Genomic DNA, 16436 nt, shown 5'->3' on the forward strand with positions numbered 1-16436 from the left:
ATGCAGCTCTCACAGTGATCAAAAATAATTATGTGAGTAAATAATCTACTATTTGAAAAAGCCAAAAGATGTACCTCCAAGATTATTCTTTGAATCAGGGTATACAATAACAGTAGATTATTGTTAAGTAATTGTAGATACTTTATTTGATAGCTCAGGTTAAGTTTTGTGTTTCTTTTTTTTTTTTTTAAGTTTTAAGCCATTTTTCCATAGTTTTTTGTTTGTTTTTTGAGGGGGAGCCCTAGTCTTGGGGCTTAAACTCAGGGCCTGAGCACTATCCTTGGGCTTTCTGAAGGCTTGAGTTCTACCACTTGAGCCATAGCACCACTTCCAGCTTTTTCTATGCATGTGGTAAATTGAACCCAGGTCTTCGTGCATGCTAGGCAAGCACTCTACCACTATACCAAACTCCCAGCCCCTATAGATTCATTTTTAAGTGACACTTTTTAGTGTTTTCACAGTTGTAATTGTGTGATTAAGCTGTAATCATGATTATAATTTCTCCTTTTGCTGAGACATTAATGTTAAATGTTAACTTAAAAAGTTCACAGGTATAGTATCTTTACCCAAATATTTCTTACTTCAAACCAATTCTGAAAGAAACAAATCACCAATATAGGTAAGGCTTGAAAGATAGGGTTCCTTTTCTGGGATCCAGCCATTGTTGGAAGGGCCACAGGGCACTGCTGGGTAGTACTGAATGTGGACTTAATTGTTAGCAAAATTCTAATTCTCGGGGTGTATCATAAGGGTCAAAAGGGGCTGGTGCATTTTTGAAAATTCTTCTCTTGATGAGAGAGAATCTTCCCAAAGAGTAGACACCTAAGAGGAAAAAGATATGAAGCATCATTTAACAGCAAACTAGAAATTGTTCTACTACTGTGGCCAGAGAAAGAGTATTAACCTTTTAGATGAATCTCATCAGTATGCTTCTACACTCTTTAATGCATAATACTAAGTTGATACTGTCATTGATCCATAGTTATTTCATTGTTTTGCTGCTGAGTGCAGCTTATTAGTAGCTTTTTTCTTCTCATTTGAACTATATTTATTCTATGAAGTCTTCAATACACAAAGCAGAATATAATTACATATAACAGAAAGAGCTAAGTCACTCAGTAGTTTCAGTTTATTGAAATTGAATTGCCTTTTTTTTTTTCAATGTTTCTCAATTGTTCGAAATCTTTTCTTTTTTCCATTTTAGAACAAAATCCAGTCTCATAGCAGAGGAGAATATAATGTTTACAGTACCTTCCAGAGCCATGAGCCAGAGTTTGACTACTTGAAAAGTTTAGAAATAGAAGAGAAGATCAACAAAATTAGGTGGTTACCCCAGAAAAATGCTGCTCAGTTTTTATTGTCTACCAATGGTAAGTCTGTCTTTCTTTTTCTTGTGTTCTCTGTGTATGCATGTCTCGTAATGGATGCTCTTCCAAAGAGCAAGGTCCTTGATGAGTGTCTGTGAAGAGAGAGGACACAGAAGGCAAAAGACATCCTTGTTCACTCACAGGCTTTAGTCAATACCAATTCTGCAGGGAAGGGAATGAGTCGCTATACCACTGCATTTAGGGTGATCCTGCTTCTACTGTTGCCTCAGCTCAGTAGCTTTGGGCAGATACCTAAATTGTAAAAGAAATTTGTCAGCAAACTGGAGGTTTAGAATTAATTGTTAAATATCAAGGACTGGAAATGTGGATAGAGTGCTTGCCTAGAAGAATGCTGTAACTCATGGATAATGCGTGTGAATTTGTTTCCTCTTCTTTCTCTCCTGTGCCTAAACTCTGAAAGATATACTACTCTAGGAAAAGGTTCTTCTTACCTGACCTCTTGGAGCAGAGCTCTTTCTTTCCAGCAAGCCATGTGGCTGGAAAGGGGTTCTTATTTGTGGAAAGCTATTATTAAATAAGGGTTAGAGTTATGCAGTGACTCTCACAGATTGAAGTCCTTTATGACATTGTAAATTCTATCACAATAATTTTCCCAGCCAGATGCAAGTGGCTCATCTTTGTAATCCTAGCTGTTTGGCTAGGAGGCTGAGATCTGGGGATTGTGGCTCAAAGCTAGGTTGTGCAGAAAAGTCTCTGTGCGACTCATCTCCAAATAACCACCAGAAAACCCCAAGTGGAACTTTGGTGGTAGAGCGTTAACCTTGAGTGAAAAAAAAATTCCCTATGAATTGTGAGCCACATCACCAGGGATGTGGCTCTGAAGAGAACCCTTAGGATGATTAAGTGAGTAGATAGGGAGGTACTTTAGGATCTGGGGTATATAATCTATAAGCATTTACATTAAAACTCCTGAGTCCTGCAGGTAGTGACTCATCCTAGTCCTAGCTACTTGGAAGGCAGATGAGTCCTATCGTCAGACGGGCTCTCAAAACCAGTGGCTAGGTATGGTGCCACCTACCTGTCCTCCAAGCAACTTGGGGAGGCACAAATTGAGGATCAGTCTAGGCCGGCCCGGGCATAAAGTCAGATCCTACCTTGAAAACAACCAAGACGAGGTGGAATAGTTCAGGTGGCTCCTGCCTAGCAAGTACAAGGCTGAGTTCAAACTGCAGTACTGCCCAAAGCTAGATAGTTTTTACATTGCCACAAAGCTTGGGTAGTCCTATCTTCTCATCCTTCTTACTATTGATAGAAGCAGGTTCTAGCACAGACTTCATCGTTAGAGGAAGTGACTTCTAGAATAGTGGTATGGAGAGTACTGTAAATGCAGCCTCTGTATTGAATCCTCAAAAGGAAAGCCACTTCTCCTAGAAGTCATTTTCCTGATGATCCCAGCGCTTCTTTCCTTCCTACTAGTGAATCTTTTTTTTTTTTTTGGTCCTGGGGCTTGAGCTCTGGGCCTGGGCACTGTCCCTGGGCTCTTGAGCTCAAGGTTACCCCCCTACTCCTTGAGCCACATCCCCACTTCCCATTTTCTAGTGATTTATTGGATATAAGAGTCTCACTTAGAGCCTGGGCTGGCTTTAAACCTCAATCCTCAGATCTCAGCCTCCTGAGTAGCTAGGATTACAGGCATGAGCCACTGCTCCCAGCTGCATTCTCCTTTCTTGAGCAAGCTCTCACTGTGTAGCCCAGGCTAGCCTTAGCCTCTCCTGAGCTCTGTGATTACAGATGGGCCTTCCACTCCTGACTTCGCTTATTGAAGAAAAATAAAAGATTCTAACATCATTGTAGGTAGAGAAACTTTATGTTGGCTTCTCATATTGGTTGATTTATATAGTAAAAAGTTAATTTCAAAAAGCATTTGACATTAAATAGTACATGTTAACCATTTTACAGACATTTTTATGATTTTCTGCTTTTAGAAGTTACTGCCAACTGAAGTAGTGGCTCAAACCTGTAAAACCAGCTGTTTGAGATTCAGAGACCAGGAGATTATAGTTCAGAATTACCGGGGAATAAACATTAGTGAATCTCCACTTCAAACTGGCTGAATGTCGTGATCCATACTTGCGATCCCAAGCCACAAGGAAACACAAAATGGGAGGGTTACGGTCTAGATCATCACAAGATAAAATGAGACCCTGTCTTGAAAATAAAAACATTAAAAGGGAGGAAAGGACAAAGTGACTCAACTATGTGAGACAGCTTGCTTAGCAAACATGAGAGAGACCTTGAGTTCAAACTCCAGAACCACAATAAGTTATTATCCCTAGGAAATATATGCTCATTTCATGTATTGGAATATTTGTTCCTAACAGTGATTGCAATTCATTTCTATATCGGGGGGTGGGGTGGACAGGGTGGATTCATCAGGATTTGAACTCAAGTCTTGCTTGGCTAGGTGGCTTCCCTGGCACTCTTACCATCTGAGTTATAACCTCCAGCCTGGTTTTCTGCATTTTATTATTACTGGGACTTAAAACTCGGGCCTTGAGTTAACGCTCAGCTTTCTTGCTTGCCACTGGCATTCTGATGCTTAAGCTACATTTCCAGTTTGCTCTGGCTAATTAGACAGTGGACATTTCTGCCTGGGCTACCTTTGAACCATGAGCCACCACCTCCTTCATTGGAGTAGTAGGGTTTGAACTTGGGATCTCACATTTCCTAGACAGGCGCTCTGCCACTTGAATCATATCTCTAACTTTTGTTCTGTCGTGTGGTGATTTTTAAAACGTAGGCTGGAATAAAGAAGACAGAATAGTGAAGTCCCATGTAGCCATGTTAAAAATGCTAAGAACTATTGGAGTTATAATGATACACACAAAATTAACAAATTATCTCAGCAATGCAAAATTGAGTGTGCCGTTGGCAAAAGGAAAAAAATCGGACTAAGATGCACACAAAGCAGGCAAGATATCTATCCCTTATTTATCAGTAATTATCAGACCCTGCCTCTCTGTTCAGATTGGTTGAGCTCAGATCATCATTTGCTTATGATTGACTAAATAGGGTAAAATGTATATAAGGTGACTTTGCAAAGACGTTAAACTGTATACAGGTAATGTATATACCCGCTGCTGTTTCTAGAACAAGCTGAAGTGTGTCTTAAGTCCATCTTGAAAAGAAACTAGCTTAAGACAAAAGTTTGCATTTCAAAAGATCCTTCCTTGCTAGGTGTAGTGGCCCACTCCTGTAATCCTAGCTACTCTGGAGGGCTAAGATATGAGGATCACAATTCAAAGCCAGCCTGGGCACTAAAGATTGTGAAATTCTTCAATTAATCTCTAGAAAAGGGGAAGTGGGGCTGTGGCTCAAGGGATATAGCAGTAGCCTTGAGCTGAAGAGCTCAGGGACAGCGCCCAGACCCAGAGTTCAAGCCCCATGACCCATCAAAAAAAAAATTAACAAGAGACAAGCCACTTGGCCAAACAGGAATTTTAATGCACTTTGTTAGAAAAGACAGTTTTTCTCATAGCTGTCATCCAACAGTACTTAGGGTATCGTTTCTTGCTCAGATCCATCACCACCCCTCCAATATACTTGCAAGAAAATCTATACTGCAAGTATAGATTAAATTAAAATTTGCCTTTCTCTTCTGTTGATTCCACTGGGTCTGCCATAGAGGCTTCATCGTGCTTCTTTGACAGCCATCATCACCAGAGTCTTTCTAGACACTGAGCACTTCAGTGGACAGAAGCTGCTAGGTATTCCAGTACCTGGGTCAAGAGCACGTGAATCCATGTAATTTTTATCTGTAGACAATACAAAGTGTCTCCAAAATACATTTAGTGCCGGAATATGAACAACCATTCACTAGTTTCCCAAAATATTTAAAGGTATTGTAGAATACATGGTCAGTTTTTATCTTTGTTATAAAAAAATGAATTAGGGGCCGGGAGTTTGGCCTAGTGGTTAAAGTGCTTGCCTAGCATGCATGAAGACCCAGGTTCGATTCCTCGGTACCCCACATACATAGCAAAAAGCCAGAAGTGGTGCTGAGGCTCAAGTGGTAGAGCTCTAGCCTTGAGAAAGTCCAAGGACAGTGCTCAGGCCCTGAGCCCAAGCCCAGGACTGGCAAAAAAAAAAAAAAAAAGAATTATAAACCAAAATAATGAGAGATTGTATTTTATATGTGTACAAAGGGTCCAAGCTAGGTGCTGGTGGCTCAAAGTGGTAGAACATTAGCCTTGGGTGAAAGAGCACAAGGGAGGCCGGGAGTTTGGCCTAGTGGTAGATTACTTGCCTAGCATGAACAAAGACCCAGGATTGATTCCTCGGTACCACATACATAGGAAAAAAAAAAACAGAAGTGGTGCTGAGGCTCAAGTGGTAGAGCTCTAGCCCTAAGAAAGTCCAAGAACAGTGCTCAGGCCCTGAGCGCAAGCCCAGGACTGGCAAAAAAAAGAAAAAGCACAAAGGTAGTGCCAGGCCCTAAGTTCAAGCCCCAGGACCAACAAGGGGAGAGAGAGTGGTACAAAGACTAGGGTCCAGCCAGGTGTCAGTTGCTCACACCTGTAATCCTAGCTGTTCAAGCAACAAAGATTTCAGAATTGCAGTTTGAAGCCAGTTCATGCAGGACAGCCTGTGAGACTCTTGTGTAATGAACTACCCCCAACATGCGGAAAGTGGGACTGACTCAAGTGGTAGGGTGATCAAAGAAGCTGAAGGACAGCACCCAATCCCTGAGTTTAGGTCCTAGACTGTCTCACATGTGCGTGCGCGCGCACACACACACTCTCTCTCTCTCTCTCTCTCTCTCTCTCTCTCTCTCTCTCTCTCTCTCTCTCTCTCTCTCTCTCTCTCTCTCTCTCTCTCTCTCTCTCTCTCTCTCTCTCTCTCTCTCCTCTCTCCTCTCTCCTCTCTCTCGGGTGGAAAGCTAAAACCAGTATGTGCATTGTGTAAACTGGTTGTCACTGGAAAGGTTTATCATTGTCTTCAGATGGTGATTTCAGAAAATAAATTACTAACAGTAATTTTGCTCTGTTTCTATTTCCTCTTTAAATAGTGATCTGTAGGGAGAACAGATATTCTTCTAAACAAGGCAGTAGACATTGCCAGGCAAGGGAGTCATTGGTGGTTCTGTTATAAAATGACATGTGCTGTGCTGCTTATGTTTTCTAATGCCTGTTTGTTTATAACAATGATGATGATGTCATGCTTTTCCAGTCCTGGGCTCAGGGCCTGAGCACTGTCCTTGGGCATTCTCAAAGTTAGAGCTCAACTACTTGAGCCACAGCACCACTTCTGGTTTTTTTCTGTGTATGTGGTGTAAGTCAGTCAAGGTAGTTTTAAATGAAGTATCAAATACTACTATCTTTTAAAATGCCTTAAAATGGTTTTTCTGCCAGTCTTACCTTTGAATACTTCATTTTTTCCCCCAGATAAAACAATAAAATTATGGAAAATCAGTGAAAGAGACAAAAGACCAGAAGGATATAACTTGAAGGAAGAAGATGGAAGGTATAGAGACCCTACTACAGTTACTACACTACGAGTAAGTGCTTAAAAGAAGATTCAGATACTGGTTTATTTGAATAGATATTTTGGATAGCCATGGATAGAACTAGCACTCTAACACAACTATTTTATGCAGAAGTGGACCAAAGCCAACAGCTTAAAAATACAAAGAATTGGGTGTTATGAATTTTATTGCTTTTTAGAACTAAGTCTGTATAATTTAATGTTTTATGCTGTTGTCCAAAACTAGAATAATGATGTATTCTGAACATCTATTGCTAACCTTTTGTAAACTGTGTTTTTTATGTTCTATTAACAGGTGCCAGTCTTCAGGCCCATGGATCTCATGGTCGAGGCCAGTCCACGAAGAATATTTGCCAATGCTCATACATACCACATCAATTCAATTTCTATTAATAGTGATTATGAAACTTATTTATCTGCAGATGATTTGCGAATAAATCTTTGGCATCTGGAAATTACAGACAGAAGTTTTAGTATCCACTTGATTTATGTTATTTTGCTATAGTTTTTGGTAAAGAAAATATTGTGCTGATTGAATTCATTGATTTTTGTCATTGTTTTTGTTTTTATGAACTTAGAAATTTATCTTTTTTTGGTCAGTTGTGGGTCTTGAACTATGTACGTAGTACTGAGAAATTGAACCCAGGGCTTCCTGTATTCTAGGTAAGCACTTTACCACTTAGGCCACACTCCCGGCCCAGCAAGTGTGTAATTTTAGAAGTTTATACTGGTGTGTATTCATAAACATAGAAATAGATGATAATACCATGGTTTTAAAGTTTTGATAAATGGTGGGAGCTATTACTGCTACTTAATGTGTGTCTTTTCCAAATAGTCATTTCAAGATTGACAAAGCTCGTCAAAATTTGTATTTTGCTAAACATCAGGCTAGTTAGTGAAAAGCTTGTTTGATTTATTCTTTCCCTTGTTTTCCATAGACCTAGTGAGGTTTTTTAATGTTTTTTGCCTTTTTTAATACCCTTTTTTCTTGCATTAATTTAGATCTATTTGTGGTACAGTTTACCCCTTGAGCGGTCTTGTGTGTGTATGTTTTGGAGTTCTCTTAATTTTTGCATAGTGTCAGTGTTCTCTATGGTTTCTGGGTTTGCTTGTTTTCCTTTTGGTTTTAGTTTTATTTTGGTTTGGCTTTTTGAGACTGTCTTACTAAGTAGTAGATACTGGCATTGAGCTTGTGATCCTTTTGCCTTCATATCTCCCAAGTGCTGCCATTATAGCTACATGCCACTATGCCCGGTTAGCTTCTGGGATTTGTAGCATAATTAGAAAGACAAAGACTCCTACAGTCTTGATTTTGCCCATTTTTATCTTCTAAAAATCAACTTATTTGTTAGCATAATAAATTATAACACTTCCTAGGTTCCATGGATGAATTGTAGTTTGAGAATTGTAGGATTCTGCTGGCTTTTTTTTTTTTCCAAGTGTAAGTTCCTTAATGAAATGCTGTCCAGATATTGTGGATATCAAGCCTGCCAACATGGAAGAGCTCACTGAGGTGATTACAGCAGCAGAATTCCATCCAAACAGCTGTAACACGTTCGTATACAGCAGCAGTAAAGGAACTATTCGGTTATGTGACATGAGGGCATCTGCCCTCTGTGACAGACACTCTAAACGTAAGTTCCGTGCATCTTTACAACAATACTTTGTCTGAAACTACCCTGGGATGTTTATGGAGACCTGCTATACCTTGGTTAGCCAGCTGAACTTCTTAGGAAGCATTATAGTGTCTCCGTGGAAAAACACAGATAGGTCGCCTTGGTTACCTGCCTTTGGATTTTCAACAATTTTTAGTTCAGTGCTAAGACTTGAGACATTTGTATTTGAACTCTCCAACTTTGTGTTCAAGTAGAGCAGCTCCTTTGTGTTTTTCTCCGTTATCCCCACTTGTTCACCCTTCCATTTTGAGCTAACTAGAAAGATTTATTCTATTCCAAGAAGTTGTTTGTTTTTTCCTTTTTTTTTTTTTTTTTTTGGAAGATGGGAAATGATTAGCTTCAAAACATTACTGAGTTGTCTTCATGCTGCCATGAGTACTTATAAATTTAGGTACATGGCTGTTACCAAAAAAGTTTGATGTGGCTACTAGAAAGATAGCCTGGTGTGAGTAGTGGGAAAGAGTGGTATGTTTGTGAGAATGGTGAATTAGTAAGGTAGATGGCAGAGAATGACAGCCTGGTGTTCTAAGTTCTCCTAAATTAGTTGTATGGCTAAACATGCATTATATACCCTGCATCTTCAATTTAATGTTCTGACGTTTTCTTTTTTGGGGGGGGGTGGGGGGGGTGGGGGAAGGGTAGTCATGGGAGTTGAACTCTGGGCCTGGGCTCTGTCCCTGAGCTCTTCAGCTCAAGGCTGCTGTCCTACTCTTAAGCCACTGCACCACTTCTGGTTTTCCATTGGTGATCAAAGTCTCAAGAACTTTTTTTAGTTCCCAGGATAGCTTTGATCCTCAGATCTCAGCCTCCTGAGGAGCTTGGATTACAGGCATGAGCCACCACTCCTAGCCAGACATTTTTGTAAACTTTCAAGGGAATTGAATTCTTAGAGTTGGAGATATTTTCCAGTTTGTAATTTTACCTCTGTTAGATTGATGAATGGTTTTATTATAAAATAGTCAGTATTAAAACACCCTGGTTGGTGCTTGTGGCTCATGCCTGTAATCCTAATAATTCCAGAGGCTGAAACTCAATAATAATCATGTTCAAAGCAACCTGGGGCAGATAAATCCTTGAGACTCTTGTCTCCATTTAGTCGGCAAACAGCCAGACTGGAGGCATGGCTCAAGTGATAAGAGTATTGGCTATGAGTAAAGTGGCCAAGTAAAGCCAGGCGTGAATCCTAGCTACTCAGGAGGCTGAGATCTGAGGATCAAGGTTCAAAGCCAGCCCAGTCACAAAAGGACGTGAGACTCATCTCCAGTACCTCTAGAAAATGGGAAGTGGGGGCCGGGAGTTTGGCCAAATGGTAGAGTGCCTGCCTAGCATGCACGAAGACATTCAATTCCTCAGTACCACATACATAGAAAAAGCCAGAAGTGGTGCTCAGGGTAGAACACTAACCTTGAAGAAAGCCTAATGACAGTCCTCAGGCCCTGAGCTCAAGCTCTAGACTGGCAAAAAAATGAAAATGGGAAGTGGAGCTTGGCTTGGCTCATGGGGTAGGGCGGTAGCCTTGAGCTGAGGAGCTCAAGGGACAGCACCCAGGCCGAGTTTAAGCCCCAAAACCCACCCCCCCCCAAAAAAAAAATTCAAGTAAGAGTATAAGGCTGTAAATTAAACCCCAATATGCACATGCATGCACACATATACACAAATACATTACCTTCTTTTTGCTTGCTTTTAGTGTTTGAAGAACCTGAAGATCCCAGTAACAGGTCATTTTTTTCTGAAATCATCTCCTCTATTTCTGATGTAAAATTTAGCCATAGTGGTCGCTATATGATGACTAGAGACTATTTGTCAGTCAAAATTTGGGACTTAAATATGGAAAACAGGCCTGTGGAGACATACCAGGTATTTGCATGTTTTCTTCTTTCCATAGCATTGTGCCCTGTTTACTTTGAAGTGATTATGTAGAGAATGGTTTGTAGTGGTACTGATCTCATTCAGTGTTAGATAGAACTTGAACTAATCTATGCTTGAAATGGACATTTACAATTAAGGTAGGACATTTAAAATTAGGATATTGTGGTGTACATCTATAATCCCGGGACTAAGGAGTGTTAAGAGTTCAAGACTACACTGAGCCACATAGTAAGACATTCCCAGCACTGGAAGGGAGCACCTACTGTTCAAGGCTATTGCTTGTTTTGGAACTCTTAATTGAAAAAAGAAACTTCAATTAGCTTTTTTATTTTTGTATAAGAACTGATGCTGGCCGGGAGTTTGGCCTAGTGGTAGAGTGCTTGCCTAGCATGCACGAAGACCCGGGTTCGATTCGTTGGTATCACATACTTAGAAAAAGCCGGAATTGGTGCTAAGGCTCAAGTGCTAGAGCTCTAGCCTTGAGAAAAATCCAAGGACAGTGCTCATGCCTGAGCTTAAGCCCTGGACTGCCAAAAAAAAAAAAAAAAAGAACTGATGCTGTCTCCACACACGGTGGCTCACGCCTGTAATCCTAGCTCCTCAGGAGGCCGGGATCTGAGGATCACTGTTCAAAGCCAGATAGGCACTAAAATCCTTGAGATTCTTCAGTTAACCACTAGAAAACTGGAAGTGACACTGTGGCTCAAGGGATAGGGCAGTAGCCTTGAGCTGAAGAGCTCAAGGACAGCACCCAGTCCTAGAGTTCAAGCCCCACTATCAACAAAAAAAAGGAGTGATGCTAATCAAATTTTTAAAATAATACATATAGGGGGCCAGGAGTTTGGCCTAGTGGTAGAGTGCTTGCCTAGCATGCACGAAGACCCGGGTTCGATTCCTCAGTACCCCCACATACATAGCAAAAAGCTGGAAATGTTGCTGAGGTTCAAGTGGTAGAGTGCTATCCTTGAGAAAGTCCAAGGACAGTGCTCAGGCCCTGAGCCCAAGTCCAGGACTGGCAAAAAAAAAAAAAAAAAAAAATACATATACACCTAGAGTACCCGTAAACATTTATTACCAGACTAGAACATCAACACATGATACATTTAATTGAAAATGTAGACTTAAATTAATTTGTAGCCGGCCAGGTACTAGCAGTTCACACCTGTAATTTAGCTACTTAAGAGGACTGAGATCTGAGGGTCACCGTTTGAAGGCAACCTGCACAGAAAAATCTATGGGACATTTACCTCCATTTAAGCACCAAAAAGCTTGAGGTAGAGCTATGGTAGAGCCTTGAGCAAAATAGCTCAGGGACAGCACCCAGGCCTTGGAGTTCAAGTCCCAGGACCACCACACAAAAAACATGCCCAGAAATCAGCCTGCAGAATATGGCAGCATAGACTTCTAAAGAGGTTTATTAGAAAGATTGTAATTTATTTGCTCCACGCAGAAAACAAAAACAGAAGCTAAAGAAGTAGAGGGGAGCTCAAATGGTAGTTCATGTGCAAGCACAAGGCCTGAGTTGAAAGCAGTTGATGGCCTGAAAAGAAAGTAGTAATGCACATTACTATAATGCTTTTTTGTTAGTCTCTTATCTGCCTAAATGTTGTAGTGAAGTTTATCAGAACATTTGTGTCCTGTCTAGAAGGGGAATTATAACTTCTATAATGTGCTTTCCTACAATAAGATTTGTGTATTTGAAAAAGCCTATAACACCTTTATTTTTTTAAGATAAGATCTAATATGAAATGGTGTCTGCATATGCCTAAATAAGGTGTGGACTTACTAATAGCATCATTTTCCAGTTTTATGTGACTTGATCTTGCACTGAGTCTATCGTCTCTCTCCAGGTACATGAATACCTCAGAAGTAAGCTTTGCTCGTTGTATGAGAACGACTGCATATTTGACAAGTTTGAATGTTGTTGGAATGGCTCAGACAGGTACTTGGCATCTTCACCCTGTTCACATATGAGTTTCATTAGAGGAAAGAGATTGGTAGATGCTGTCTCTATTTTATGATGGCTGGATTGTGTAAAACCATGGCAAGTTTTAGAGTGACAGAAATTATAAGCTAAACTTAACATCACTATTCCTTAGGATTCCACGAAATAAATTTAGTAATCTGAAATGTAGCATTGTAGTAATCACATATGAAAAATTAAGCATTGGTTCTACCAGTAAAGGTAAAACATCTGTAACGATTATTTCCATTCTGTGGATCAGATGTATCACCTGGGAAGCCAGGCATGGAGGGTCCTGCTTGTAGCCCACCTACATGGTTGGCTGAAGTTGGAGGATAGCTTGAGTTCAGGAGTTGATGGTTGAGCTAATCAACCCAGTGAGACCCCGTCTTTAAGTAGTAGTGATTTCTTGTGAGTTATTATATAATCTCTTGTTACATTAATACCTAATCAAGGTAACTGTATATCATTTTTGCCAGCACTCGACCACTTGAGCCACAGCTTGACTTTCTGTTTTTTCTGGTGATAAATTCCTTGGGGTTTTTTTGGTGATAAATTCCGTAAGACTCTTACAGAAAGTGCCCAGGCTGGCTTTGAACTCTGATCTCAGCCTCAGTAGCTAGGATTACAGACATGAGCCACCAGTACCTGATTTCACAGAGACTTTCTTGTCTGGGCTAACTTTGAACCATGATCCTTAGATCTTAGCCTCCTGAGTAGTTAAGATTACAGGGTGAGCCGCCATCACTGTCTACATACATATTTTTCTTTTATACTAATTGTATAGCATTGATACTAAACAGCTCTTTCGTGTGCTGTTTGTTCCATTCTTAGAGCTTGAACTCAGTGCCTGGGCACTCCCTAAGTTTTTATAGCTCCACTTCTCACAAATGCCAGGCACTGGTGGCTCACCCGGTACGTACTTGTTCAGGAGGCTGAGATCTAAGAATTGTGATTTGAAGCCAGTCCCAGCAGTAAAGTCCCCATGAGACTCTATCTCCATTTAATCACATATAATGCTAGAAGTGGCGCTGTTTCAGAAGTGGTAGGATGCTACCCTTGAACAAAAAGAATTCGAACAGCACCCAGGCCCAAAGTTCAAGCCCCAGGACTGTGCCGCCCCCCCCCCAAAAAAAAAAAAAAACAACCTCACGAACTTACCTGTCCAGGAGGCTGGACATGATCCTCAGATCTCAGCCTCCGGGTAGCTAGGATTACAGGCGTGAGTTACTGGAACATAGTTAAGGATGTACTTGAGCGTCTTGTCTGATTTTTTTTCCTCAGGATTACATCTCAGGTTATACATTTTTGGGCAGGAATGCCATGAACATGCTTAATAACTTAAAAATTACTAACAAATTCCTGTAATATGGGAATGTTGGCCTGAATGATGTCTTTTTAAAAGGAATGCAATTCTATTAGTTTCAGGGTCATGTACTAGGCTGAGTTTGATTTAGATCATTGGCAGAATGGACTTTATGAGCAGGAGGTAATTCTTGGTTACAGAGCAGGAAGGTCCTTACTTTTCTGACCTCAGAACCAGTTGGAAACGTAGAAATATAGTGGCACCAGTCTTAAGTGTAAAAAGACTTGAGAAGTGCCTGTGAGGACACCTAGTGGTGGTGGTGACTGGGTAGATAGATAGCTGGTGGAGTTGACCGTGGGAGCTTGTGTGAGTGAGAACTGCCTGGGATCCTGCTGGGGTAGTCACCTGGCTTACCTGAAACCATAAACACTAGGTAGTATCCAGTCTCCCATACGCTTAGAATGGCAGGCATGTGTCATTTCACCACCCTATCAATTGAGAGGGGGTCTCTCAGACTTGTTTGCAAGGGCTAGTCTTAAATTGTGACTCCTTTCCTCCTATTCTCAGTCTCAAAGTGTAGCAAAGATGACTGGAGTGAGTCATATAGTGACCTAGCTGAGCTGATGTTAAAATAAGGTTTGCCTAAAAAGTTTTAGTGGCACTGGTGGCTCACACCTGTAATCCTCTGTACTCAGGAAGCTGAGATCTGAGGATCGCAGTTCAAAGCCAGCTTGTGCACTAAAACCATGGGACTCTTATCTCCAATTAACCACCAGAAAACTGAAGTGGCGCTATGGCTCAAGTGATAGAGTGATAGCCTTGAGCTAAAGAGCTCAAGGACAAGGCCCAGGCCCAAAGTGCAAGCCCCATGACCTACCCCCCCAAAAAAAGTTTTAGTGATATAAGTACAATGATTTTCAGTTGTTGTCATGAGTGGATTTATTATAAGCATTTATAAAATATGGTTATAGGCATAGTGGCACATGCCTATAATCTTAACACTCTGTAGACAAAGGCAGGAAGATTGCCGGTTCAAGGCATCTTGGGTTACATTGTTGGTTTGTTTTTGTTGTTGTTTGGGGGGGGTTGCTTTGTTTTTTGGGGGGGTAAAAAGTTTGTAATTTACATTAAAAAGCACTGTTTTAAGAACAGCTATTTTAGCATGTGGGGAAAATTACAATTTGAATCCTTCAGACAGCTGTACTTGAAGAAGCTGCTAGTCCAGTAGATGACATGGTCTGTAGTTGACAAAAATGCTCAGGGAATTAATTCAGTGTGACTAAGAACTTTCAATAGGGACACGTCAGCTTTGGAAGAATTTCAGAGTCATAGCAAAAGCAGATTGATGTATTCCTGTGGTGGGTTGATTTATCCAGATGGCCTTCAAGCCACTGTTCTGGGAGCGGGCAGGCTACTAGGCCAGGCTTGAGCCATTTTAGGAAACATGGTCTCTTCACATGTTTGACATTGGGTGTTCTGCTCTTACAGTGTTGTCATGACTGGATCCTACAATAATTTCTTCAGAATGTTCGACAGGAACACAAAGCGAGATATAACCCTAGAAGCATCACGAGAAAACAATAAGCCTCGCACGGTTTTGAAGCCCCGCAAAGTCTGTGCAAGCGGCAAGCGAAAGAAAGATGAAATAAGTGTTGACAGCCTAGACTTCAACAAGAAAATCCTTCATACAGCCTGGCACCCCAAGGAAAATATCATTGCTGTAGCTACCACAAACAATCTGTATATATTTCAAGACAAAGTGAATTAGGGTTGGCATTCCTAGCAGAAGAGCCCACATCCTGCTTAGTTGAGATAGCTGAGTCTAGCATTCGTACCTGTAAGAGAAGGGTCCATTGTGGCACCCTTTCCAGTGTTTGACAGTGTGCCATTTGACAACACTCATAGCTGCATGGAGAGAGCTCCATTCTCCACCCTGGGCTTCTCCATGCCTGCTAGCCATTTAGGTAAGGGTAGGGCACTTTTAATTTAAATGACTTCTTGCACCATCTTGCCTAATGGACTAGACTATTGGACTGTATCAACATTGATTTACTCCACTTTTTATGCCTTCCATTGTGATGACGTCAAACACAGTGAAAGCCTTCAGTCATGCTATGGGATTTAATTGTGTATCCTCATTACTGTATCATTTGTGGGGTACACCCCTTGCCCTTTTTTAAATTAAATACAGCTCATTCTTACTGTGGCTTGTAGCATTCCTCCTCTCTGGCCTCCTGGACTCTGCCCCTTCATCTCTTACCTAGCCCCTTCCACCTGGTCTTGGTGGTGGTATCTTAAAAAAACGAGAAAAAGAATGAAAGCACACAAAATGAGTCAGCTTGGGGTCTGTGGTAAAGGGGGTACATGTTACGAACAAATGTTTTAATAACAGTTGGCTGTAATCACTCCTTGCCATGTCTGGCACTGAAAATAAGGAAAAAAACTACTACTGAATAAAAGTGACAAAGAACGGAGAATCTGGTTTTCTTTTTCTTTTGAATCTACCTCTTTTAAGCCAAAATCTTGTGTCATATACCCTTGGGTGAAGTGAAATGCAATGAGTTTCTGTTCTATTGGTATTTCTGTTAATTATTTTTATTCTCTTTTCATGGAGGAGAGGTCTTGGTTCTTTGTGAACATGTTTCAAATATATATTAGTATTTAAGATTTCACTATTTCTAAATGCAACTAGAGGTTTTTAAATGTAGTTATGAGCATATTAGATACATTGTATCTATACTTCATTACTG

The 16436-nt window shown here is 40.7% G+C and overlaps 1 protein-coding gene across 2 annotated transcripts in view; it reads left to right on the forward strand.

Annotated features, from left to right (window-relative positions):
• Ppp2r2a (protein phosphatase 2 regulatory subunit Balpha) overlaps positions 1-16163 on the forward strand; it is a 53259-nt gene extending 37096 nt beyond the window's left edge. For both annotated transcript variants that reach the window (XM_090353623.1, XM_090353624.1), the window contains exons 4-10: positions 1205-1370; positions 6773-6885; positions 7168-7345; positions 8342-8506; positions 10236-10405; positions 12268-12359; positions 15175-16163. In XM_090353623.1, the coding sequence (XP_090209749.1) occupies positions 1205-1370; positions 6773-6885; positions 7168-7345; positions 8342-8506; positions 10236-10405; positions 12268-12359; positions 15175-15454 (1164 nt within the window). In that variant the 3' untranslated portion in view covers positions 15455-16163. The remainder of the gene's footprint in view (positions 1-1204; positions 1371-6772; positions 6886-7167; positions 7346-8341; positions 8507-10235; positions 10406-12267; positions 12360-15174) is intronic.
• Positions 16164-16436: the final 273 nt, after the last annotated feature.

This window comes from Megascapheus bottae, chromosome 20 (assembly GCF_031878675.1).
Source record: "Megascapheus bottae isolate mThoBot1 chromosome 20, mThoBot2.hap1, whole genome shotgun sequence".
In the NCBI taxonomy this organism is placed as follows: domain Eukaryota; kingdom Metazoa; phylum Chordata; class Mammalia; order Rodentia; family Geomyidae; genus Megascapheus; species Megascapheus bottae.